The sequence below is a fragment of the Zonotrichia leucophrys genome, chromosome 3 (assembly GCF_028769735.1).
Source record: "Zonotrichia leucophrys gambelii isolate GWCS_2022_RI chromosome 3, RI_Zleu_2.0, whole genome shotgun sequence".
NCBI classification, from domain to species: Eukaryota; Metazoa; Chordata; class Aves; order Passeriformes; family Passerellidae; genus Zonotrichia; species Zonotrichia leucophrys.
Window position 1 is genome coordinate 40,390,301 of NC_088172.1, and position 26,336 is coordinate 40,416,636.

The 26,336-nt window shown below is 38.3% G+C and overlaps 1 protein-coding gene across 1 annotated transcript; it reads right to left on the reverse strand.

Annotated features, from left to right (window-relative positions):
* Positions 1-1,583: 1,583 nt before the first annotated feature.
* On the reverse strand, positions 1,584-25,639 carry HDAC2 (histone deacetylase 2). The gene is made up of 14 exons (XM_064707911.1): positions 25,377-25,639; positions 18,082-18,194; positions 17,626-17,743; positions 16,668-16,742; positions 16,224-16,362; positions 14,329-14,470; positions 9,948-10,040; positions 9,741-9,849; positions 8,165-8,305; positions 6,198-6,306; positions 3,977-4,107; positions 2,906-3,061; positions 2,116-2,173; positions 1,584-1,912 (listed from the first exon to the last, which is right to left on the reverse strand). Exons 1-14 carry the CDS (start codon positions 25,426-25,428, stop codon positions 1,882-1,884), a joined length of 1,467 nt encoding a protein of 488 aa, XP_064563981.1. The 5' UTR covers positions 25,429-25,639; the 3' UTR covers positions 1,584-1,881.
* Between the last annotated feature and the right edge of the window lie 697 nt (positions 25,640-26,336).

The window sequence follows — 26,336 nt, forward strand, 5'->3', positions numbered from 1 at the left end:
AGAAAATAAAAATTTCTTCCTCGCACAATATTGAAAAAACATCTGAAAGACAACTCAGTCAGTGGTCACAGCCAGCATGGCTTCACGGCAGGAAAGTGCTGCTTATCAAACCTGATTCCTTTTCACAAGGTAACCTATCTGGGTGATCAAGGGAATCCAGCTGATGTAATCTTTTTTAATTTCAGTAAAGCTTTCAATACTTTCTTTCACAGTATCCTTCTGGACAAAATGTCAGGCACACAGCTGGATAACACATCATGCCATGGGTGAGCAACTGGCTCACCAGTCAGGCATGAAGGGTTACAGGGAATGGGGTAACATTGGGCTGGTGACCTGTCACTGATGGGTTTCCCACAGGGCTCCATCCCCAGCCCTGTGCTCTTCAACATCTCCATAAATGACTTGGATGCAGGACTGGAAGGGACACTAAGTGAGGTCACAGATGATAAAAAACTGGGAAGAGCTATTGATTCCTTCGAGGCCAGGGAGGCCCAGCAGAGAGACCTTGACAAATCAGAGGATCGGGCAATCACCAACCATATGAAGTTCAATGAGGGAAAATGCTGGATACTGCACCTGGTTTGGGGCAGCCCTGGACGCATAGACAGCCTGGGTAACAAGAGGCTGAGAAGCAGTGCTGTGGAAAGGGACCTGGGGCTCCTGGTCAATGGCAAGTGGAACATGAGTCAGCGGTGCCCTGGCAGCCAGCAAGGCAAGTTTTGTCCTGGGGTACGTCAGGCACCATATCAACATATACCACAACCACAGAGAGAAAACAGGTTAAAAAAGCAGCAAGAAAAATTTATATTTGAAAAAAAGAAAAAAGATTGAGTGGCAGTGCACTTTTGCTAACTTCTGTGTTCACTGCTCTAAAATCTTGATTTCAAAACTTATATATTTAATTAAATATCAACCTGTAAGACAATTGTAGATTGAGAAAAAAAAAAAGGGGGAATGGAGACACTGAGGTCTTTATTCAATTCAGGCACTAGAACTAACTCATGAATCAATGAACAGGGTAGGCAGTAAAATCCTTTCTCTGTAAGGGTGAGAAAGTTTTATGTTGCTCATATTTGTAGAAAAACTACAATGAATTTTAAGTTAAATCCAAATGTTCTCTTGCTATATTGCAAGCTTTGCAAAATGACCATATACTGATTTCACAAACAGCAAATGAATCATTTTTTTAGGCGGATTCTGATGGTGGGAAAGGTTCTTAGACAGTACAAGGCATGTGACTGCAGAGCTTTAAACATTCACATTAAAATCCGAGTTCATACAATGAGGTTATTCCAGCAACCCTTCACCAGTTTATTCAGCCTGTTCAAATCTCACTTGTATACCCATACATGTGTTTGCACCTCATGTAGGAACTGCTGGAATGTGTGGAGTCAAGGAAAGCAGCACAGCTCAACTTGCCTGTTTGCCAGCTGTCCATTTAAACTCACTAGGTACTCACAGACAAGTCTGCCTAATTTATACAGTTTTTCCTCTTTGGAGGTCAATGATGGACAAAAGACAACCATGTGCAATTTTTTTTTTTTTTTTAATAAAGATAAAATTACAAAAAAGGTAAAATCAGCTCAGGAAAGGCAAATTACTTTAATAGATCAGTTTAGACATTTAACATAATAACTCACATCCATTTTTAAATACTATTACATAAAGCATGGTGAAGAAAGGAATTTTTGCCTCATAATTAGAAAACTCACAATACAACTTGCCAAAAAACAGAACAAAGCCGTTTGAAAATAAATACAGTCCATGCCAAATAGTACAAAATGAAATCAGCAGTCTCTCTCCATACGAAAACTTTTCTCCTTTTGGGTATTCTCAGACTCTAGTATTACGTTCTGCAACTGATGAGAGGCTATCTTTTGTTCAAGGGTTGCTGAGCTGTTCTGATTTTGCTCTGTACAAAGGCAAAAAAAAGTATTGTTTTATTTTTTTAATTAACTGATTTAGAAATGCAATTTTAAATTACTAGTCATAATTCTAAAATATTTAGTACTATGAGGAACTGAAAGTGATCTCCACAGAACTGAAAAATATGACACAGTACTGACTTAACAAACACTCTGCACAAAATGTCATTATTAATTAATTAGTGCTTACCCTTTGGCATCTGTCTTTTCACCACTGCTGTCCTTGGCTTTATCCTCCTCCTTAACATCTGAAAAATCACAAGATTTTAAATATACCAAAAGATGCAAGAAAGCCTTAAAATACTTAAGAGGTAAAGACCATGACCACGTTTATTATTTTGTTTGTATTTCTAGCCAGAGGACACTGGCTTTTAAAAGAAGTCACTAGTTACATATTAAAATGTAGTGTTAAATGCACCCATCCAAAGGAGAGGTCTGGGCACAATGCCAAATGATTCAGAATGCCTCAAGGCAAGGTCTCTCTCACTGGCCATAATGATGGCATGCAGTAATGAGATCTGGAGTTCCCCTGAGCTCAAGATGTATCCAGTTCTTAGAAAAATCAAGAGTCCTTGGAATTACACTGTCCCCAGAAGCCTATCTGGTTTCTGTTTCAGAGAAAACGAGCTGGCTTACCCCGCAAAAGCAAACAGGAACAAATGTTTTGTCCAACGTGTATTTTTTCATCTCTGTTTTCATTAAGTCATACAAATCCCTAACTCTAAGACTTCAACTTGTGGAGAAGAAACAATAACCCTTGCCTGAAAATATTGTACTAGTCTGAATAACTGTATCTTGAAACTGATTAATTTAAAATAGATGATTTGAAAATGATGGAAAAGAATATGTCATCTCAACAGCGAATTAACTGTTACCTGATAAAACATCTCTCTTCTTGTTACCAGACAAAACATCTCTCTTCTGGCAGGACTGACATTTGCAGTTCTAAAATACAGGATGAAACCTCACTGCAGTCCTACCTGCTTTTTTGTCCTCAGTCTCTTTTTTGTCTTCTTCTATTCTGGCTTTCTTCGCTCCTTTCTTATGATCTGCAACATTTCGTCGTCCACCTTCCCCTTCATCTTCAGAATCTGAAAACTCTTCATCACAGGCTATGCGCTTATCAGATGCTCGAACTAGGATTCAGATTTATGGCATTAATTAATCAAAAAATCCAACTACAACAGGCCTAATAAAAAACTATCAAATTAAGAATGAGTAGTAATATACTGTAATCATTTAATGCTGATAAACTAAATTACAGTGAAATCCACTTATTTTTCAAGATACCCTAGGACACTCACACAATAACATCCAAAAAACAGGTTTGCAGAAACACAGGGGGAGGGTGGGAATATTTTAACCATCTATCAAATAAAACTTCAAATACTGAAAACTAAATCACAGGAGAAAAAATTATTTCAACAGTTCAGCAAATGGATGGTGCACTAATAAGAGATTATAGAATTATTCTAATCTCCATCAAAAAAGACTAAAGGTAGCAGGAAACTCTTGGCCATAGCTCAAGAAGAACTCAAAGTTCATGGAAGGGTTATGGTAATAAAGTCAAGGATAGTGTCACAAAGATCGAAAATCTCTGTCTCACAACAAAGAAAATAAAAGGTTTTTTTTCCCTTTAAACATTGTATCTCATGTTACCTCAAAGGCAAACAGTTTCTGTCTTTTGTTAGTCACAAAAAAGTAGATTACTGTTTCTTTAGTTAAAATTCATGAAGTCTTCTGAAATATCTATTACTTATAGATATATAAAAATATCTATTATTTACAGATATATAAACAGCCATGCTGTTACACAAGATGCAAAAACACAGGGCTCTTCCAGCACTTCATTAGACCCTTTAAGAGGTTCAAATGTGCACGTGGATGCCACCTTAAAAACACCAAAAATGGCAGACCAGAGGCGAAATTTTTTATTCAGGAAACAAAAGGTCCAGTCTTCCAATACTGCACACTACTACAACTTAGGTTCTGAGCAATTAAATCCATAACAACTATAGACACGTTCTATCATGAAGAGCATAATTTCTTACTAGAAATGCGTTTGTCTGGATCTTCTCCATCCTCATCTCCACTGTCTTCATGAACAGCATCTTCAGGAATGGCCTGCATCTGTACGCCAGGTGCGTGAGGTAACATGCGCAAGTTCTCAAATAAGCGTTGCCTGCGAGTAACAGACAAGAAAAGTTATTACTACACAGAAGTAGCACTTCCTTGGATTTCTATGAAGGTCTGAACTCTGCATTCAAAGTTAACCTGGCTTTGCTTTAGAGTCAGCTTCATTTTTCATTTTAAAAAATTAGATTGCCAAGTTCAGGAAGTTTTCCACCCCTATGAGATCATTAGTATCCACAGTGTACTTGAACATCATTTTCTTTGTACTTTACAGATACTTTTTTCAATCAACTTCCATTGTTAATTCCCTACAGGGTCAAGTACAAGTACTGCCCATGTGGGCTAAACTGGTGTCAGCACTACTCTGTAATAAGCTAGAGTATTTAGTTAGATAAATGCACTATTCTCTAGTTTCTTAGAAAACAGTCAGACACTTAAAAGCATGAAGACTTCCCAACTGTGAGCAGCAATGACAAAATTAATTCATCTGGATATGTTTCCTTATTGGCTTTTTCAGGAAGAACAGAGACAAGTTCTGTCCTGTCTAAGCAGCCTGATAGAGTATATACTCCAAAGCACCATGTGCCAGAAAAGAGGATACTGGGCTTCTTTTGGGACTCAAAACTATCATTCCAAAGTACAAGTAGAAAGGCAGGCTTGGGAAGCATCAAATATCAGCATTTGCAACAATTATCTTAGCATTCTTCTGCACGATTTGAAGGGCTAATGGGTAACTGGTACTTTTTTTGGAATCTTTAGAGTCTCTGCCTCTGTTTAAATCACATGACCTGGCAAAGTAGTTTTGCCATGCATGGGAGCTCCCTAAAGCCAGGTGTCTGTGAAAGCACACAATGAACTGAAGGAGGAGTCTCCAAAATGAGTCTTTGATCTTGTGGGTGCTAGTACAAGACAGTGAGACTGTGTTTTTTCTATTGGTAGCGAGCAATCTCTGCCTGGGATTGTAGCAGCAAGTTCTGCAGTCTACTTGTACCACAAAAGTTCAACAATATATACCATACAGCAAGCAGCCTGGCAGATCACCAGCTGGAAAACTACATTACTGCTGAAAAATTTTGTACAATTATATTAACAAAAAATAAATGGGCTTTTTCTCCCATCACACTTTATAAACTCCTTTCATTTGATTGTGATTTATATAGTTGTGCTACGAACACCCATCATAGTCTATATACCAATTACTTAAAAATTATTATTTTAACAGCTTTGGTGAAATTTGCAATTTGACAGTTTTAAAGGTTACAGCAGGTGTTGGCAAACTTATACATGCAATTTCACATCTTTATTCAGCTATTTTTAATTATCAAAAGAATTTGTACCGTTAACAGCCTGTTAAAACTTGAGGCAGGGGTGGAAGTTTATTCTTTTAAACCCAGAGCAAGGACAAAGCACAGTAAGCCAAGAGTACTTCAGGCTAACCAATTGCATCCTACCAGTTTAGCACAAAGTTGGTTTTATGCATGCATTACTTTACCCCTGAAGTAAAATATTTGTTTCCAGTGAAAATGTCAATATGAGAGGAGGAAAAAACTAAGTATCAAAAGTGGCACAGCCTAAAAATACACAACCACCATAGCTTATCAATGAGCACTGATCAAACCTCGTGGATTTGTCAAATCACAGCCACTCGATTGCCTGCACACATATCACTGCATTTCCAGAGTTTTGGATTTTCAAGCTCACATATGACTTTTTATTTTTGCAACAGACAGCTACAAAGAATAACATTCTCAGTCCATGTTTAGACATGGAGCTGAGAATTAGAAATCCTAGTCATCATGGCACACCAGCTACTTTCCTGGCAGGATAAAATTTCTGCAAAATTAGAATGGGAATCTAAGTAAAACAGTCATCTTTTCATATGCTGGAAAAAGAAAAAATCCAAATTGGGTCATAAATTTTCATTTTTATAGTCATAAGACTTCATAAGCATGCATTCTGTTGGAGGAAGAGACTTCCAAAAAACCCCTGACAGAAATGAAAAACATGTCAGCTCTATTCTGGTACTTATTTTTAGTGAACAGGGAAAGGCATACAGTTTTCAAAACTGCCTAATAATTAAACCTGTGGAGAAACATGATCCACATGACCTACTTCATAGATAAGATAATCATTACTTACTTGATCTTCTCCATATATTCTGGTGTATTCTGATTAGTCATATTTGAAGGACTAATATGAAGCTTGAAGTCTGGTCCAAAATACTCAAAGTAGTCATTGTATGGCAACTCTATAAACCAAACACCAGGACAACTTTGTTACCCAAAAAGAGATTTTAAACATTTTAAATACAACAGTAGATTTAACAGGATTTTACTTAGAGAACCATCAAACTCTAAGCATTCAAACAAGCAATACTTATCATCTGGACTCCTTGGCAGTATTCCTCTAAATTATTCAATAAATGAACTTAAATTTGCTGGCAAAATGCAAAGAGAAAGATCTATTGCAATTACACACTGAAAAACTCAATAAAATTTTGAAAAAATAATTAAAAATTACACTTCTGCAGGAAAAAGAAGATTAATTGATGATTTCTTGCAGGTGTTTTCAAAGTTAGTCCAGTTTGAAAGGTTTATGTGAGCCATTCAAAATATTCCTTCAGGGCAAGCTTTAATACTTGTTATTAGGCAGTCCAGTATCCTTGCTAAGTGCTGGACATTGGTTCAGTGGTGCTGACTGGTTCAGTCTGTCTGTTTCCCTCCTTACCCCACTTTTTGCATTTTCACAGAAAAAGGTCCCCTGACTAGAACACCGAACCACCAAAATGAAGTTGATAAAGACTAGATAGCCAAGACAACAGCTATTTTACACTGTTATATTTTGCAGTATTTTGTATTGAATATAGCTGTATCTTTCCAGATAAAGTAAGAGAAATATAAAAAAAAATCCAGAGAACCTTTAAGAAATAAGACACTGAAATCCATCTTTAATTGTGCCTTTTGTCTTTCTTCCTTTATGACTGTTACAGGATAAATCATATTGGTTAGTAGATAGAAAGCAGACAGGAAGACTAAGTTGCTATTGCAACATTTAGAAACGCATGGTTATTTCTCAGAACAGATTAAAGATGACAGGGACACAAAAAGTAGAGAGGAATGTTAAAAAAAAAAAATCCAAAACCCATCATATATATATGTAATCCACTGAAAGGGAGATGCTAATGGAAAAAAGAAGTCCCAAGATAAGGAAGTGCTACTGAGTCTTCAAAAGCTTTGGCTGACAAAGAATATATTTTGACATTAAAAATATGTATCTTGAAAGGCACATTCCAAATAGTCTTTTCTCACAGACAGAAGCATTCTGCTGAAGTCAGACAGAAACACTGAATCCACCAAGAGATACATGAATAGCAACAAGTTATCAACAAAAGTTGCGGTTCAACATGCAAACCCGCAGTGACTCATTTGCAACAAATCACTCCAAACAGCAATTTTATGTAAATGGCATTCCAAAAGTATGTCCAGGAGCATATTTGGTCAGAAGTAAAAGGAGTTCAGGATCTTTAGGGATCTTCCTCAGAAGAAATTACTTCAGTATTTAAGTATTCTAAAGCAGTCTATTTGTTTTATGTGGTTTTAAATTTTAAGACAGCTTGTATAGCCAAAATTGAGTAAAATGGAAGAGTGGAAGTCAATACACTTTCACAGCTACTTTAGTCAGATAAAATTAAGAAACAGTACTTTTGCTATGCAAAATGGACACTTGCACAGTCAATAATTTCTTAGGTACACCATATCTGTGTTGTACAACTTACAGGTTGACACCAGTACAATCAAAATGCAGTCTATATTCTTTCATAATGATGATATTCATATTAGAAATACTTAGAAGAAAGTTTCCATAAGTTGCGTATTTTGAGTTTTCGAAAAGTGATTCAGTCATTTAAAGCTTTTGCTAAGGCATAAAAAAAGCCCTAAATACTTACGTTTATTTAGTGCATAAGATATTGAAAATTTATGGCTAAATCTAGCAATAATTTTCTACCTAGTTTATTCTAAACTGATGCTTTACAGCCAGATATACAAATATCTGCTGTTTACTTAAAATCTCCCATGATTGTTTAAATATAAAATATTAATATTTACCATTAGGAATTTCACAATCTAAGGCAACAGCAGTTTCATATGTCCAGCATCGAGCAACATTACGAATTGTGTAGCCTCCTCCTCCTAACATCAGCAATGGCAAGTTAAAAGTCTTTACAACTTCCACACATTTAGCATGACCTGTAAAACAAAAAGAGGGTTGACAATACATGCAAGATATCTATTAAACAGAAAAATATATAACAAACTATTTAATCAGACATATGCAGTCACACTTAACAAGTAAGAACTGAATTGATTCAAACAGAGATGTCTCCCCCTAGAGCTAAGCACAACCTCACAAGAAGTCAAGACCTACAGATCAGAAATGCACAAAACACAATGAACATCACCCATCCCAGGCTTCAGAGACTTTGCATGATGGTTTATTGCTGTTGTTCTGAAAGGATCCTAGAGTAAGTGTTTTGTCTTTTCATAACTGATGTCATACACAGTGACAAATTTAGGGACAACTTCTCAGTCAAATGTCATGGGGGAAGAAGGGAAAACAAAATCAGTACTTGGTCCTTCCTACTTCTAAACTTGAACCTGTATTAGAGGTTGCTAAGTCTTGCTTACAGAGTGAACTGGTGCCAAGACAGTACACACTCCAGGGAGATACAGCATATTGAAAGGCATCTGTAGGAGGCAGCAGCTCTCTTGCTTTCCAAGATATGTAAGATGGAAAAAAATCTGAGCTGTATGGGCAACTGAAGTAGCTTTGCCACCTGGTGCAAATCAAGAAAAGAACCCTGAAACACTGCAGACCCAACAGATACTATACTGCATTTTGTTGCCTACAAAACTCTAATTGTCACATTAAAAAAAAAAAAAAAAAAAAATCCAGAAAACTCATGATTTAAACAGGCTGTATTGAAGGCATACCAACAGTTTGCCATACATTTAATATTTTGTCATTTAAAATTATAATAACAATAATAACAGCAACAGTAACAGTTTTGCTACTTGCTAAATATCATCCCAATTTAGAGAATTAAAATTGCAGACAGCAACTTAGGTAATACTAAAATAAATTCATTCCATGAGAATTAATTAAAATTGTGGTTAACATATAGCTCAGTATAACAAACACCATTACAAATTTAACAATGCAGTGAAGTATTGTCATTTCAGTAATACCTATTTACACCCAACAAGGTGTTTGATGTTTAGCATCTGTAGTTCTACTAAGTTGACTACTAACTAGTTTTATTTTCCCATCATTGTACGTGTTGATGCCTTGTAAGTTGTAAGATGAATGTTGTCCTGTCATTCCAGGATACTGTTTTAAAGCTACAGAAAGCCTGCACATAGAAGAAAGGGAATCACTTGAGTGGCCAGGAAGCACATGGAAAACCATGCTCCTTAACTTTTTTAGATGGACAAAAAGAAAGAGGCAACTTCTGCGTTTCTTTTGGCCATCCCTGTATAGCAAAGAAAGAAGTGATTAATCATAGTAATAAAATCTTTGTGACTCCAGTCCTCATCATGCAAGTGTCTTGAAAAACAGTATGAAGGGCAGAGGTTTCTCATAAGTAAAAAGTTAAAGACAACAAACAGACACTTCTCTGCTTACCTTTAACAGTAAGATTAAAGCATCCCAGTCTGTCCCCAGACAGTGAATCTGCTCCACACTGCAATACCACAGCACTGGGCTGGTACATCTCCATTACTTTAGATATAATCTATAATCAATATAAAACAGTGAGTCACTAACTGACATCATGAAAACACAAAACCAGTAGTTTTCAGAGAGTCTAAAAACAAAAAACAAAGCACTCACTGGTTTGAATATCTGTCCATATGATTCATCATCTATACCATCCCTCATTGGAAAGTTGACAGCATAGTATTTGCCTTTTCCAGCACCAATGTCCTACAAGCAAAGATGACAAATGCTTTAATACAAACACAGAAATACATGGTATAGTATCATGAAAAAAAGCCTACACAAGTCTGCTGAGCTATTCTGTACCATTATACATGTCTGCGAGGGATAAGAGGCAGAGTTTACTCAATTCCTGTTCTCCCATAAAATCATTTTAGAGTGTAGTAGTTGGACAACAAGATTAAAATAGCAATAAGTACACTCAATTTTTTAATTCAAAGATTTAAGACAAAAAGACAAATCATAACCAATCAGTTTAATCTGGTAATAATAGCTAAGCAAACAAAAGTATGAAAACCAAGAAGAGCAAGGTCCAGGTTTTCAGTGTTGCATAGAAGATTTGGTCTTGGATAGGTTTTTAAAACCATGTTATTGCCCTAAACATAGGATGAGGGAGTAGCTGCATCAAAAGGGAGAGAAGAAAAATCCAATAGGGGCCACTTACAGAAGGGCTCTTGAAGAAACTGAGATGACTTAAATGAACAAAAAACCCCAAAAAAACAAACATGCAAATTATTCTCAGTTCCATAAGGGGTCAAGCCAGGAACTGCAGTAGTTTATCTTATCAGCTTTCCTAGACAACCTATGTATTAAGAGAAAAGGTTTATTGCAAAAAAAAAAAAAAAAAAAAAAAAAAAAAAAAAATCAAGTGAATACACCCTGAATCCCACCACCCCTATTTTGATGATCGCCTTAAAAGCTAAAGATCTCAGCTTGACACACATTCCCATTTCTTCCATATATTTCATCACCAACACAGATAGACAGACAGCAATGCAGAGCAGACAGTGAGAATTAACCTGTTCAGTCTGACTGTAAACTATTTCTGCAAACAACAGCTCTGCAGAAATATCCTAGAAAAACTACAGGTCATGTGTAGCATAACCCAACAACACAAATACTAAACTTCCCAACACTACCTATTGAAAGTTATTGACTTTTTCCTATTCCTGAACAAAGCCTCCTTAGCAGAGAATGTATCAAGAATGTGCCACTTCCAGTAACCAACTTTTACTGAGGGTGTGAGGGGGAAAGGACAAAGATGAGGAGGGGGACAAGTGGCCCAGTGAAACACAGACACAATGTTACCAGTTGACTTTTTTTAGCCATAACACATTACTAACATTTCATAGTATTGGAAGATGAGTGACACTAAAGACCCCTGCTGAACTCAACTCTGCCTGATTTGAAGTACAAGTTACCCAGAATTTCCCAGAGTGAATCATCTAGACTTTCACATGCTGAATTTTCTGAGGTGATCACAGAATGGCCAGAATTGTAGAAAGGGACCTCTGGAGATGATCTAGTCCAACACCCTGATAAAGCAGATTGCACAGGATCACATTCAGGTGGGCATTCCGTATATGCAGAGGAGACGCGACAACCTTGCTGGACTACTTGAGTGCTTTTGTCACCCTTAAAGTAGTTTTTCGTCATATTCAGATGGAACTTCTTGTGTTTCAGTTTGTGTCCATTGCCCCTTACTCACCAGATCACATTCTTTTGACACTCACCCTTGAGGTATTTGTAAGTATTGATGAGGTCCACTCTGTGTCTTTCCTTCAGGATAAACAGGGTCAACTTCTTTAACCTTTCCTCCTAAGAGAGGTGCTCCAGTTGCCTCATCATATTTGTTGTCCTCCACTGGACTCACTCCAGGAGCTCCATGTCTCTCTTATACTGGGGAACCCAGAACTGGACACAGCACCCCAGTTTTGGCTATACCAGGGCTGAGCAGAGGGGCAGGATCCCTTCCCCAAACCTGCTGGCTATGCTTTTCCTAATGCACCCCAGGATACCATTGGCCTTCTTGGCCACAAGGACACAATTAGCTCATGGTTAACTTGTGCACCAGGAGCCCTCTTTCTCCCAGAGCAGCTTTCCAGCAAGTCAATACCTAACCTATAATGGCTCATGAAGTCATTCCTCTCCTTGTCTTGTTTTACAGATTAAAAAACCAAAAATCATTAAATTGATCTTATCCTAAAACACGGCAAAGTTAAATGTTCCCACAACTTCCATCTAAACAGAGTAATTGTTTCAGCTACTTAATGGACCTTTGTTGTAGCTGATGCTTGCTAGTTTTAAAATCTAAAGAAACAATATAGCATTCTGGTAGCCTCCCATTCACCAACAGTTCAAACTGCTGCCTCACAGAACCTGGGCCACTATGGAGACTATGGTCTCAACTGATCTGTGTGTACAAATGGCAAAATTTGTGCTATCATCCAAGATATGCAAAAGGCCAAATAACTTAATGGGGACATTGGAAGTTTAGACTGAACAACATATTCAGTAGAAAATGGATGAAAGCTGCTGAACTAGAAAACCTCAGATTTATCTACACAGACAGAGCTGCAATCACAGTATCATCCTTTGACACATGATATGCTCCTGCATCAAATAAACGAAACCTGATCAGCAAACTAAAGAATTACAGAAACAAGCTGTGAAACAGTCCATTGGAAAAAACCAAAGAGATTTGCCTGGAAAAGTTGATAAAAATAACCATCAATGGCAGATCAAGTTAGGCAGAAGGAAGCAACACAATACTGGCCTCCAGAAGGAGCACTGACTTTTCAGACAATTAGCTCTCCCTTCAGTTCAGTTAGCTTTGCAATCTCTGGAGATAGGAAAAATCCCTATGGCGATGCAATAATCGCACTAAAGCCAGCTAGAGCCTGCATGCAGACAATGCTCATTTCAAAATCCTAACTAGCAGCTCAGGAAAAAAGTTTCCATGCCTGAGATACTGTTTTTCACTGACACTGCTGAAAAAATAAATCCCCAAACCCATAAAATAGTCTTCCATTTATTTCAACTATGCTATCTTTTAATTCTTTGTTCTGGGTGTGGTGAGGTGAAGAGTCCACAAACTTCCCTGTCAACGGGAAGTGCTGCTTCTAAAAAGCCAAGATATCTAACCCTTCCAAAAAAAAAACAAAAAAAAAACTAGCCAAATTCAGCAACAACAGCTTGACATGATAAACATCCTGGTCTGAGCTGCTTTTAGTTTGAAGCACCACTACACCACCTTGTGGCCAGTCGAGTTAAACCACCCAAATAAAAATAATCTGATTTCTTCCTAAATCAATTTAGAACACAGTTTAATAGAATCTAACAACCATAATAACATTCAGCAACAACAACTACACTGAAGTGAATGCTTTGCAGCCTGCTGCTCAACTTCCACTCACTCCTGTGCCTTCTGGGAATCATCAAAAGGCTGGGAAACACACTTTTCAGGAGTATTAGCTGAAACATGCATATTTGTTATCCTATGAATCAGTTTAAATATATTAGGAAAACAGTGAATTCTCTCCCAGAACAGCATTTTTGCAGGCCAACTTGTTAGAACTGTTCACAATTTTTAAAAAAGTTTTCTAACTGTATGCACAAACTAATATGCAAAGTTGCTAACAGCAGAGGAATGCCATATCCCAGGAGTGCCTCTGATAAAAGAGATTTAATTTATGAGTTTGAAGCTAGGAATATATTAATTCTAATACTTCTAATACTCTTTCAAGCTGTGAAGTGGAACAAGTTCCTGTTCTAACAGACAAGTGTCTAAAATGAGCAATGACTAACTTAAAATTAATATGAAGGGCCAGGAAAATTGGTTTCCTGTCTCAGCTTTGCCAGAGATCCTACAACAGCTTTAATGATAATTCTTCATGGGCAAATGCTCCCTCCTCTCTCAATCTAGGTATAATGATCAGTACAAAATTCCACATGGGGCACGCTAAAGTTCTTAGGTGGTGAGCATCACGAGAACTCAAAACACACTTCATGACATAAGAAATATTCCCAAAATGAGTCAACTGTATTACAAGTCAAATAGAACACAGTAAATTCAAACTGTAACTTAAGCCTTGTGACTGTTAAAGGGTAATCTGTAAACAGATACTTTTCATTGTAGCTGCAGAATTAATATGCACAGATAATCATAAATATACCACACTGTCTTCTTAGAGACATCTCCAAAATCTGTGTGAATTAAACTAATAATAATTGAAAAAATATTTCAGCATATTTATCCAGAAGTGAAGGTGTTAATTTCATGTAGAAATAAATATTTTAGTTCTCTACTATTCCCTATTATTTTTCCTAAGATTCCCCAACTCTACATCAGTCCAGGCTAACATTTCTTCTGAAAACTTACTGTTGCATACCATTATTGGACATACTTATTTTAGTGAAGTGCAAAAAAACGTATCTACAAGGAAGGCAGTAAGAGGGAATTTATCACCTAATGAAATTTTATATTCAACCTTACCCTAAGGTCTCCTGTGCCTGGAAAATATTCACCATACTTATGGAATGATACTGTCATGACACGATCTGTGGTATAAAATGCTTCTTCAACACCATCACCATGATGGATATCAATATCAATATACAACACTCTTTGGTGATACCTAGAAAGAACATATAAGAAATCATCATTATCTGTTATTCGGAGAGCAAACAAGAAAAACACTAACAAAAAACCCCCCAATCAGACACAAAAATCCAAGATTATGATCACAGTGATGATTTTGGTTGATGTGACCGTACGCTCTTAGAATTCTTGGCACATTTGAAAAACATTAATAAGTTTATCTTCATCAAAATAAGGAATTTAGTATTCACCCCAAACTATCTCATTCTGTAGAAATTATACCTCATGCTTCTGTTGACACTGCTTTGTTGTTCACATCTGCTGAATTCACCCCCTTCATTAACCCCAAGGCCTTTCTTTCTGCCTTCTCAGTAATTACCAAAACAGTCTGTGTTCCATAAGCTCGCAAAAAATAAATACTTATTTTCCATTGACTTTTCTTCTTCACCTCTCCAGCTTGTAGAGAAAGGCACATTCTTATTTTCAAATGTATTGCACTTTAATTCGCATAAACTTATTACACTACTGTTTATTGTTTTCTTAAATACTACAAATTTCAGGACAGTTGGAGACAGATAAAGAAATCAGTGTTTTATTTTAAGCATTGGAGCACTAGAAACAACAAGTATCCCTTAAATTTTATGTTTTCCAGTAAAGAAGAAAGTCTGTCATCAGAAGATGCATTTTCATCATGCTTTGCACAGTACTGAGAGTTTGAGCACCCATAATTTCAGGGACAGTTTCCCATGGTTACACAACCCATAACTATTCACAAGATTCTTTCCTTCCTTCACAAGCACATTAAGCTAAAAAATTCAAGACTGGACCACAGAAAATTATATTTCATAGACTGTAGACAGCTCCTGAATATATGTTGTCCATTAAAATGAATGTCTTAATGTGCTAATATTAACTAATCTTAGTGTCTTTAGAAACATTTTCCATCTCTAGATTTCCAGATCATAGCTATTTCCCTCATTCCTCACCAGCAAAATCAGCTGTCCTACTCACAAGAGTGAAATACCTAAACATTTTTTCTAATAAATGGGATTTATGTGTTATTAGTAGGGATACAGTCCTCTAAAGCAGTAAAAGCAACGCTCAGGACTTGAAATTTTAGTGAAGCATTACTGTTTCAAGTCAGTTATATGATCACTCTTCATTATTCCTCATTTCTTATTTTGCAGTCACAGCACCACAGTTGCTACTTCATTATTTATTAAAACTAGTCATATTAATTTATGTAATAATCCAAGGAAGATCAGTGCAAGATCTTCCCTGAATATTCCTGTTTGATTCAGTAACAAATCAAGTGACAGGAAACAAGACATATTGTGAAACCAAATGGGTGTAAGATTCTGAGTACAAATGACTGCTTTAAGGGATCAGGGTAGTGATCCATCTAGCCCACTATTCTATCCCCATGTGTAGCAACGGGAGACTTTACAGAAATATTTACAGAAAGCAAGTAAGCTTGTCCACTTTCTAAAGTCCACTACTCTAGTCCTTCCCCACCACCTAGAATTACAGCATATGGTGTTTTACAGGGTGCATTGTTGCTTGGATTTATCTCCTATTAGTTATCTTTTCAGTTTGTCGGTATTTTATTTTGAATATCTTGCTGAAGTCAAACCAGGAAGAGCTTGGAGCTTTCTTAATTGAAACTGTAAAAGTTCAACATGGGCTATGAAAACTCACTCAAATAATAACTATAAGCCATACCTTCAAACATTTAAATAGCTGAATTTAACACTTTCTTTAATTTTAACTCGTGCCTATCACAAACTTACTTCAGTAACTCAAGGATGGCAAGCACAATATCATTGACATAACAGAAACCAGATGCCTCCGATTTCTTGGCATGGTGAAGTCCCCCAGCCCAATTGACAGCCATGTCTGTTTGTTGTCTGTTCAATTTTACTGCCCCAGCTGTAAGAAGACACACAGAAGAATAAAAGCAAATGGAGTCAGAAATTTCTGATTGCCTTTAAATTTGCTACATAAAACCATATTTTATTTTTTAAATAAGTTGATTTAGAACAAATCTCTTACTGATATTGAGTGAGATACTTGACATGTCTCATATTTTACAGTCTGTAACGGATAGGATTATTTTTAAAATATATAGAAAACCCCTTATATTTACTTCATTTTTAGATGCACAATCAAAATGTTAAGTTGCTGATATCAACCCAGTAAAGCTATAAAATAGTTGGCAAACAGCCTATACTCACCAACAGAGCCTCCAGTTGACAGCTGACAAAACTCAAACAGGCCATCAAACACAGGACAATCTTCTCCAACATTAACTGTATAAGAAACGTAGTATTTTTTTAAAAATCCCATTGCAACAGCATCGATATACACATGGATAACACAGTTGCCTAATTCATTCAGCATTTTAATTACTTTTCCCCCATCTCACTTATCAGGCTATTTTAAACACTGAAAACAATGCAGAGTCCCAACAGCATAACTCCAAACTAGAATTTTTTATTTTATTTTATTTTAAGATTATTTTTAGTTTCTATTGGAAGATTTGTCTCCTCGTTGAAAGAAGTTTGATAATTTTTAAGATTTTTGAAGAAATGCTGATTAACATAGGTCATGTTAAAAAGGGTACAACTACTTAAAAAAATAATTTGCTGGCAATAAGGCATCATAAAGAGGTTACAATACTGCCTTTAAAATTGATATAATAGCTGTCAAACTGCATTCCTAACACTACTTGGAGCTCATTCCTATAATTAAAGGAATAAATTAATAGAAAGGGAGAACATGAATGATGTACAATTTTTACTATCTCCCTCCAAGAGGAATGAGTCCTTTTCTTGACATAAACACATTTTCACACATTGCTTTTACTCCTCTAGTATTCTAAAAGCCATTTTTTAAAGCAAGATTTCAAGGCACTTTGACAAACAGTTCACAATCTGCACGTCAAGCCTTAGCATTAGCAGCAGTATTTCACATCTAGAATACACCCTGTGAAAGGAGAGGCAAAAATCCTTACATATGCTTAAAGAACATTTTTGTCAAGATGACTGCTTTTCATGGAAAAGTGCAGCTAAACGCAGGCACATGCTACTTACTCTTGTTACAATATTTCTCTGTACTGGTGGATACTGAGCTTCAAACAATGCTAACCATAAAAGCATGTACACAAAGACTTAGCCTGATGCTGGCACTTACATCTCTGCATTTGCTTGCTGTACTCAGACATATTGTCAGGCCTTATTGATCGGAGAAATTTGATGTATTCATCACTATGGTACTTGGTCATTTCCTCAGCAGTTGCTTTGTGGGGTCGCTGATAACAAGAACAAGTTAAAGAAACAAATCAGAGTGCTCTGCAAAATCAGCTGTGTTAAAACAGACAACCTGAAAGAAGTCCCACCTACTTTGAAGGGAAAATGGTGAAAGGAAAATTATACTAGTAGTGTTTTACATAAAGCAAGGACTACTCTGTTGTGATATACAACTGCATTAAATACTGCTTCACTTCTAAACAAAAGAGCTCTGAATACTTTTATTTACATATTCTCTATTTTCACTTCCACCTCTCTCCACTTACTTGTGTGACAATACTTGAAGCTCTTGAAAAATAACTTAAAATGCTTCAGTGGACATCATGTTGCCCATACTTACATAAATTTCCATTTTTCTGTATAAGCCATAGTTTAGCAGCAAGTTGTGAGTCATTCGGATTCTGTGAGGTTTCATTGGATGTCCTTGTCCATAGTAATAGTTTCCAATATCACCTGCCAATAATACACAAAAGAATAGCTATTCATTTTACAAAATAAGTTTCATTGCCCCTTAATCATTCTCAGAAGATAAGTAAACAGATATGATTCCAGAAAACAACAAACTCCACAAAGGGAATACTTCAAAATGAACACAAGGGAAAAAAACTGCTGTATGTCAGAAACAGAGGGAAAAAAAGAAGCCAAATCTAACACTTGGACTACAAGCAGACAGGAGTGGGAGAGCAAAAATATATGTAAGACAAGGTTTCAAATCAAGAGTGAGGTTCTGGCCCAACACTGGGCTAGAACTGAACAATAAAATGGGAAACAGAACTGAAATAAAGAGGAGACACTGATGACATTGCCACATAGCATCGCAGAAGCCCACAGTATAACAGAAGCCCTAATAAAATCTACCATTTTGCATGAGCTGAATTTATGATACAATCCTCAGCCTGTTCTTAACTACTAACCCTGTCACATCCAGAAGTAAACTCCAGATCCATTGTGGCAACCACATGCACAAATTTTCACACCTGCTGCTGGAGATCCACAATAGTTTAACAAGAACCTTATAATCCAGATTAGCCTGATACATTGGGGACCAACTAAGCACACAATTAAGATAAAAAATTTCACACTCTTTTCCAAGAAAGGAGTAGCTGCTATCATGGGCTAGTAGTAAATTTTCTTCTGAGCTCAGCTATTGTTAGAACACACAAAACTCCACTTTGAGCACTGACAATCTCAACACATGAACCATTTTAAACAGAGCTGTCTCTGAAAATATAAACAAGTTTATAAATTAAGTCCAGTTGTCAATGGCTTTCAGCTGGAGATTTCTAAAATCACCTCTTCACTTTTTGACCCAATTTCCCAATAGGATTACTGAACTTTACCTTCTTGAACTTTTTATTTTTCTTTCACATCCTTCAACATGCTCTGCCTTGTCCACTGGGAACAAAAGAAACACTATTTTCACAATGTCATACTACTTTGTAAATTTATCAGTCACAGGTAAGAAGCAGCACTACTACAAAACAACTTGAGTTTCACCTCTTCAGCATGGGCTTCATGGAGGAAGGGTAAATGTCAGCTTGCAGTAGCATCACCAGCTACCAAGAAAAACAAGTATTACAGTAAGATTAAAAGTTTCAAAGCATTCTAAAATCCTTCAAGCTTTGAGTTTTCAAAGAGACGAGGAGAGTAAGGACACTTAAGAAAACAGATGTAACCCAATGTACCATAAGAAGAAGATGTAGAAAAACTACCCTTCAATACCTAGCTCTTAGCCATCCCATAACAATAGAAATACCAAGTTTTAAGAACTTTGAAGAGTTTGGACCTTCTAACTTGGGTACTAGGTGGAAGAAAAGCACTTTTTGTCAGTTACTTATTGCAAGCCTATAGGTTTGGTCACACGCAGGTCAAGAGAAAAAGTATTAAGAGTATAAATAAACTCCTTCCTTCCAACAAAAACATTTTCAAGTGCTTACAAAAGAATACCTTATATATTTGATGTTCAGGAAAAAATCTATCACAGCTCTTTGAAACTAATGCCTAGAAGATGAAAACCAACCATTTGCTAGCTCCACTTTTTGTTTTGAAGTTACTGTTAAGTCCCAGATTTAAAAAAATCTTCAGGCTAGTAAGAGCTTTAAATTTCGAGATTTTTAGGACAATAATGATTATAAATAAAGTGATATTATTGAGGCAACTTCATTACAAATGCATCTGTGGCTTAAAATTGAGGTTTTTAAGAGATCATTTCAATTTTAACTACTTCAGCTTCTATAGTCATCACTGACATTTAACTCATAATGCTGATGGATGGGGAAGCATACAATTAAGAATCATTTTGTATCTTATGTATGATGTAATTGTATTATTTTTCTCATATGAAAAAGAAAGAGTAAAATTAACAAATTTTCCTAAATACACTTGCAACACATCCTTCAATATACTGCAATTAATCAACTAAACAAATTTCAGCTTATCCATAGTCTATATGCCATACACTGCAGCATACAGTTATTTATATAAATCAAGCACACTTTTTAGCTTTCTTTTTTTTTTTTTTTTTTTACCAGAAAAGAGAATTTTAAAAGAATTGGCACATTGGTAGATTTAATGGGAGTTTATTTGTCAAACAGAAGATCTGCAGGTGAGTATCTGGCAGAATCCTTCTGTCTTAGAGGCCAGCAATAGTGACTAACAATAGATATCAATACAATACACTTTAGCAACAGGCAATACAACACCATTTATATTTTTCAGTCTTAGTATCACCAACAAAAAAAGGTTTTGGTGTTAGTCTCATTAAAAAAAAAAAATCTTAAAGCATATGGACAAAAAGCCCATCAAGTACCAAGGGATTAGTGATGCCTGTGTAGGCAGGGGTGAGGAAGGAAAAGATCAAAGATCCTCTTTCTTCATTAGTACCCTGATTTTCAACCAACATCATGAAGGGGACCCATCATGGAGACATCATACTGTGATGAAGATAAAGTTGTCAAAAGTCTCATCCTTTACCTAGTGAAGAATGTGGTGCACTTCCTGGTCCAAACACTCCATCCACTGATCCTGAAATTTATATATCTCTTCTTCATATGTCACGGCCTTACTAGAGCACTTTGGCAAGAAAAGCAAGGTGCAGCAAGAGCTAGTATGTGTGAGGGTGGCACACCTCACTCACTGATGGAGCTAATTGGCTCTGCACAAACCTCTGCCAGAGTAACTCTAACTTAAACTGTACATAAAACTCTATATATGAGGAACGGGTACAGAGAGGCCAAGTTCACAAGATCATTACTGCAGATAGCATGAGTACTTGACTTTATACTTACAAATACAAAGGTAAATTCTCACTAACATAGAAGCAAAAATCATACAGAAAAGTTATGAGCACAGTGTATCACTTACCAGTGTGGGAAAACATGGAAAACACACAAAAAATAATGGAACTGAATGAGGAAGAGAAACGAAAAAATGCAAAGTAAATGTGTGAGATGTGTAAAAAGTCTGCAAATCTATTAATCTTTCACAGCAAGGCTTCAAAAACTGAAATTTAGTGTTTTATATCAGTAAAAATGCCAGCTAAATGGCTCCCATTGAGAAGTAGCAACATATAATCTCTGGAAAGTTGAGTCCTTAATTAAGGAGAGACAAACCAAGTGCCCATTTAATACTATAGGAGTTTACTGCTCCACACTGTTCACTATGTGATACAGAAGACCTACCTGAAAATAGTTACACACGTTGTCATGCTTTGGGTTCAATATATGTATTTAGTTTTTAATTTTTTTTTTCTTTTCAATTCATGCAAGTTACATGCCAAAATGATGAGAACTATCAAATAAAAATAAACCCTTGATTGCTTTGATGAGCATAGTTTTAGACACTCACTTCTCTATCCAGGACTTGAGCAAGGCCTACAGAAAATACTCTAACATAAAAAAATACAAGAGGCTACATGTCCTAAATGAATTTTAATTCTGCCCAAAACCACACAACTAACAAAAGCTATGTCCCCAAAAAAGTATTAGTTTCCCCAGTTACTATGACATACAGAAAAATAACACCATTAAATTTATGCATTACAAAGCAGTCTGAAGTGACTGACTTAAGAGACAAGAGATTACATCTACACTCCTTTTTTTATACTTTGTAACTTGTATGTTACATTACTTTATAACTTTTAACTGATAAATTGTTATGGATATGGATCCTGCTTATTTTAGGTATAGTTACCATGAAATGATGAGGTATTTCAGAACTGTACTATGCAAAGAAACCTAATTGCCACAATGGAAACCACATGGAAAAAACATATCTTAAGAGCAGCAGTTACACTGAATTGACTTCTGTGATACAAAGGGGTGAACTCGTGTAAAGCTGAATGTAAAATAAAACATCACCAATGCCTGATGAGTCAAACAAACAGCTATTCAAACAGGCCTAAAATTATGGCACTAGCTTCTGAAGGATTGGGCATTTTGTTCTGGTTTTAAAGTTAAGCAGACAGCAGAAGAGTAGCAAAAATCTGACTTTTGAGCCCTGAGCAGAGACTGGACGCCACCACCACATTTGGAAGGCACTGCACAAAGTACTGATGAATTTCCAGAAAACACCCAAGTTCATTTTATCTGCAGATGTAAGCTTTAACTAGAAGTACTACTCAAACAATGCCCAACTATAGTAACACACTGCTCTACTAAAACAGGTTTAGTCTCGTCTTTATGGGTGGAACCAACAAACTGATGCAGATCTCTCAAATTTTTCATGAATGTAGAGCCTTTTGAACACCCACACTAAATTATGCACAAGAACCAATCTAAACAACACTGCTAGTGCACTGGCATGGAATAAACACACGAACTCACAGTAACCACACCAGTTGCTGCACGATTCTCTAGAGCTGTGCAGGAGCACAGAGCTGGAAAGACCATCTGAGGCCTGTTCTCACTGCTGTGGGCAGCTGTACAACACCCTGGAAGAGCTAAACTACCTGAGCCACAATGCTGCAAAACCATGACAAAAACCTGAACACACATGGTAAGAGACTAAACTAAAAGCTATGATAGCCTTCCACATCTAGCACAGTTCTAAGCAGTGTGAGGAGCTTACATTGCTAAGCTGCATCAAGACCAGGAGGATTTATGAAAAATACTTCAAGTAAGATCACAACAGTATTTTAATTCGTATTTTAATTAGTTTTTCCCATAGTATTCTGGTTTAAATTTAAGCCAAATTCCTGACCTTCATGATCACAAGCAATGAAGATTCTGCAAACTGGATGTGGTTGACTTCCTATTACAAGCAAACTCAAGGTAATGAAATCAGGCTTTGTCTACTCAAATTTATTGGTTCCAAGTACAGTATGAAGGCTATTAAAAGCATAGATTTAGGAAAAAAAAACACCTTAACAGCAATACACTGCAAAAGTGACAGGCTAATTTAAAAATTCAACCTTAAATGACAATCTCACCAAGTTTCACAAAAAGCAGGGGGAAGTTTATTGTATCTCAGAAGATAAGCATATGTGCTTTTGGAACTTTGCAAGACTTTTTAGTCTGCAACTTTTAAGAAACGGTAAAAGTATGTGTGGAGAGCCAATTATGACCCAAAAAAGGGGAAATTTACTTCAGACATTACATTCCTTCAGAGATCTACCACTACCTCAGTATTTTTTTGTTTTAGGTTACTTAAGGTTTCAGACACTCCCTTCACTCTGATTCAATGGCTTTGCTGGTATAATAGTTAGAAATATTCAGAATTGCCAGATGAACCACATAGTAGCATCAGGATATTAATTTTAGGTATAAACTCTAAAATTTCTTCTAATAACCCTTTTTCCAAAAGACATGAAAAATAATTGTTGGATTTGGCAACACAAATAAATGAGACATCAGAAATATTCCAAAACTGTCTCTGTTTTGAAATATTTATTTTAAGGCACGACAGGTACTATTTTTTCTACATTATTAACTACATTTATCCCAGTCTACAGATGAACTGTAACTGCTTTAAGTCACCATTATCCTGCCACCTCCAAACTTGTTCCTCTTCCAGTTTCTCCCCACTCTTCACAAGCACAGCTTTTCTGGCTATTAAGGGAATCTAATGCTAGCATCGAGTACCAAAATCCAGTAATCACAGAAAAAACAATATATCAACATCTAGTAAGCTACCTGACTTAATCAAAGAAAAAAAAAATTAAAAAAAACCAAACAAAAAGGAAACTGCTTCTAAAAAAGGCAAATATTTTCAGAGAGAAAGCTTCTAAACTACCACTGTTGTTTTTCTTTCAACAAGGCGAAAAGTTGTTCCTCTTCCCTAGGAAAAGTAAGATCCCAGCCTCAACAGAAGTATCCCTAACAGGGGCCTCCTTTCCCCTTTAGGCTGAACAAAGAACCAGTGCTAGCAACAAAGAGAAGGGGGCGGCAACCACCACTCTGCCTCCTTTAGTGTGGTTTAAAAAAAGAGCCAAGACAGGCCCCACAAGATCTGCCATTTCCAAAGAATAGCAGGTTTGCTACAGCAACACAACCTTTGTTATCTCGAGTGGGTTTAGCCACTTATCTTCACTTCCAAAATGGTGAAAACACCAAAGGTCTACGGCTGAACATCCTCAACCTCTGTTTCCTGGCTAATACCAAGACCAGCCTCAGATGCAACCGTACAATATTGTTACAATAGGAGGCAATTTAATCAAATCTCTCAACTAATCTGCCCATCCAGCTCACCTCCCAGGACAAAAACGGCTAAATAAATTCAAGCTCACGAAGAAAACTAAAAGTTGTTGCTGCTGCGGCCAGAGAAAACCGCAAACAAGTTGGTGAAAATATCTCAAACCAAGCACTTTTTCGCCACGACTGACAATGCAGCTCGCAAGCCCCCGTACATCCGCATCATACAAGTGTGCAAACTCAGAGGGCCTGCATGCAACTCAAATTCCACTATTATTAAACACCCACGCACACAACTTTCCGCGTTTTGCGGGAAGAGAGGCCCGTGGGAGCCAGAGCTCTGCTCTGATCCGTGTTGGCTTTGGGGATGGGGGCAGAGCGCCCCTGTCCCTCCGTACCCAGCGGTCCGAAAGCCCGAGGCAGGGAAAGGCCTCAGCTCAACAATCACCAGGTGCCAGAACTACACATGGCCTGGACTTTCTTTGCAGGGGAGGAGCCAGACACAGCAGCGGCTTCAACGCCACCCCGCTCAGCGGATGGAGGGGAGTGTCTCAACTTTTCTTCTTCTTTTTTTTTTTTTTTTTTTTTTTTTTTGGGGGGGGGGGGGGGGTTGTGGGGGGGGCGCTCGGGCGGGTGGTGGGTATTTTCGGGGTGGGCAACAATAGCCACAGCACCCAGCCCCGGGCCCGGCAGACCGGGCAGCTCCCCGACCCGCACCCCGCCCGACTCCACCACCCCCGGCCCCGCCGCCCCACGCCCGCCGGCCCACGGGGCTCAGCAGAGCCGGAGGTGGGAGCGGGGCGCGGCGGCGCAGGTGGAGGCGGCGGGGACCCCCGCCCGCCATGGGGCCGAGCCGAGCCGGCCCGGGCCGGGAGAAAGGGGATCTCGTCCCGCGGGGCAGGGGCGGCCGTGCCAGCGGGGGCCGGGGACACAGCCCGCCCCGGGCGGCCATTAGAGGGGCGCCCCCCCGCTCCTGCACGCGCGCTCCCGCGCCGGCCCTGCTCACCGTCGTAATAATAGCAGACTTTCTTCTTGCCGCCGCCCTGACTGTACGCCATGGGGCTGCCGCGCCGGGGCCGTGGGCAGGGAGCGGGAAGCCGAGGAGAGCGCGGAGCCGGCTCGGAGGGTGGGAAGGAGGGGGCGGGAGAGCGGGAACTCGCGACGCCGGGACCGCCAGCAGCGGGAGCGGGCCGGACCCTCGGCAGCGGGAGGGGCAGCTAGCAGGACGCGCCCAACTCGCCGCCGACGGAGGGAGGAGAGGGAAAAAAGGAAGAGGAGAGAACGCACACGAGCGGACGTGGGCTCCTGCCTGCTTCTTCCTGATAGCTTTCCTTAGTTATACGTAAAAGTCAGGGAAGAATCCAAAGAGGAATCTTCATAAGAGAGTTCTTAAAGAAAACTCTTTTCTGGCCCACCCCCAAGGTGCGCAATGGTACGATCCGCCGCGGGTGTCGGAGCTGTATTCCCGCCCCCAAGAGGAGTAGTGTGGCGCATGCGCGGAGTCTGCCTCAGCGGCTGCGGCGGGAGTGGAAATGGGGAGCCCTGCGCTCGGGCCGCAGCGGGCCCGGGCCCTGCGGAGCACCGGGGTCACGGCGAGGCCCCTCAGCCGCCCCCAGCACCGGCCGGGGCCGAGGGTGCCTCGTAACCTGCCGCGCTGGGGCCCGAACCTCAGCCTCGCGGGGAGGCTGCAGATGCTCGGCCGGCTGCGGCGTCGCGTCCTGTCCCCTCCCCAAGTGAAAGAGTCTAACTCTTATTCACAACAAAACTGGTTTCTGTTTTGTTTGCTTTTGGGGTTTTTTTTTCAGTACTCTCGTGTGTCAGTACTCAGCCCTAGTAGCAAGTGTTGCACCTCAGTATCCCTGTTCTAGAGGAAGTTGAAAGCCTGCTTCACATAGCAGTTCTCCCAAAACATCAAGGCATGCCACACAAGAAGCATTTAATATCTGAATAATTTGTCTTCAAGATC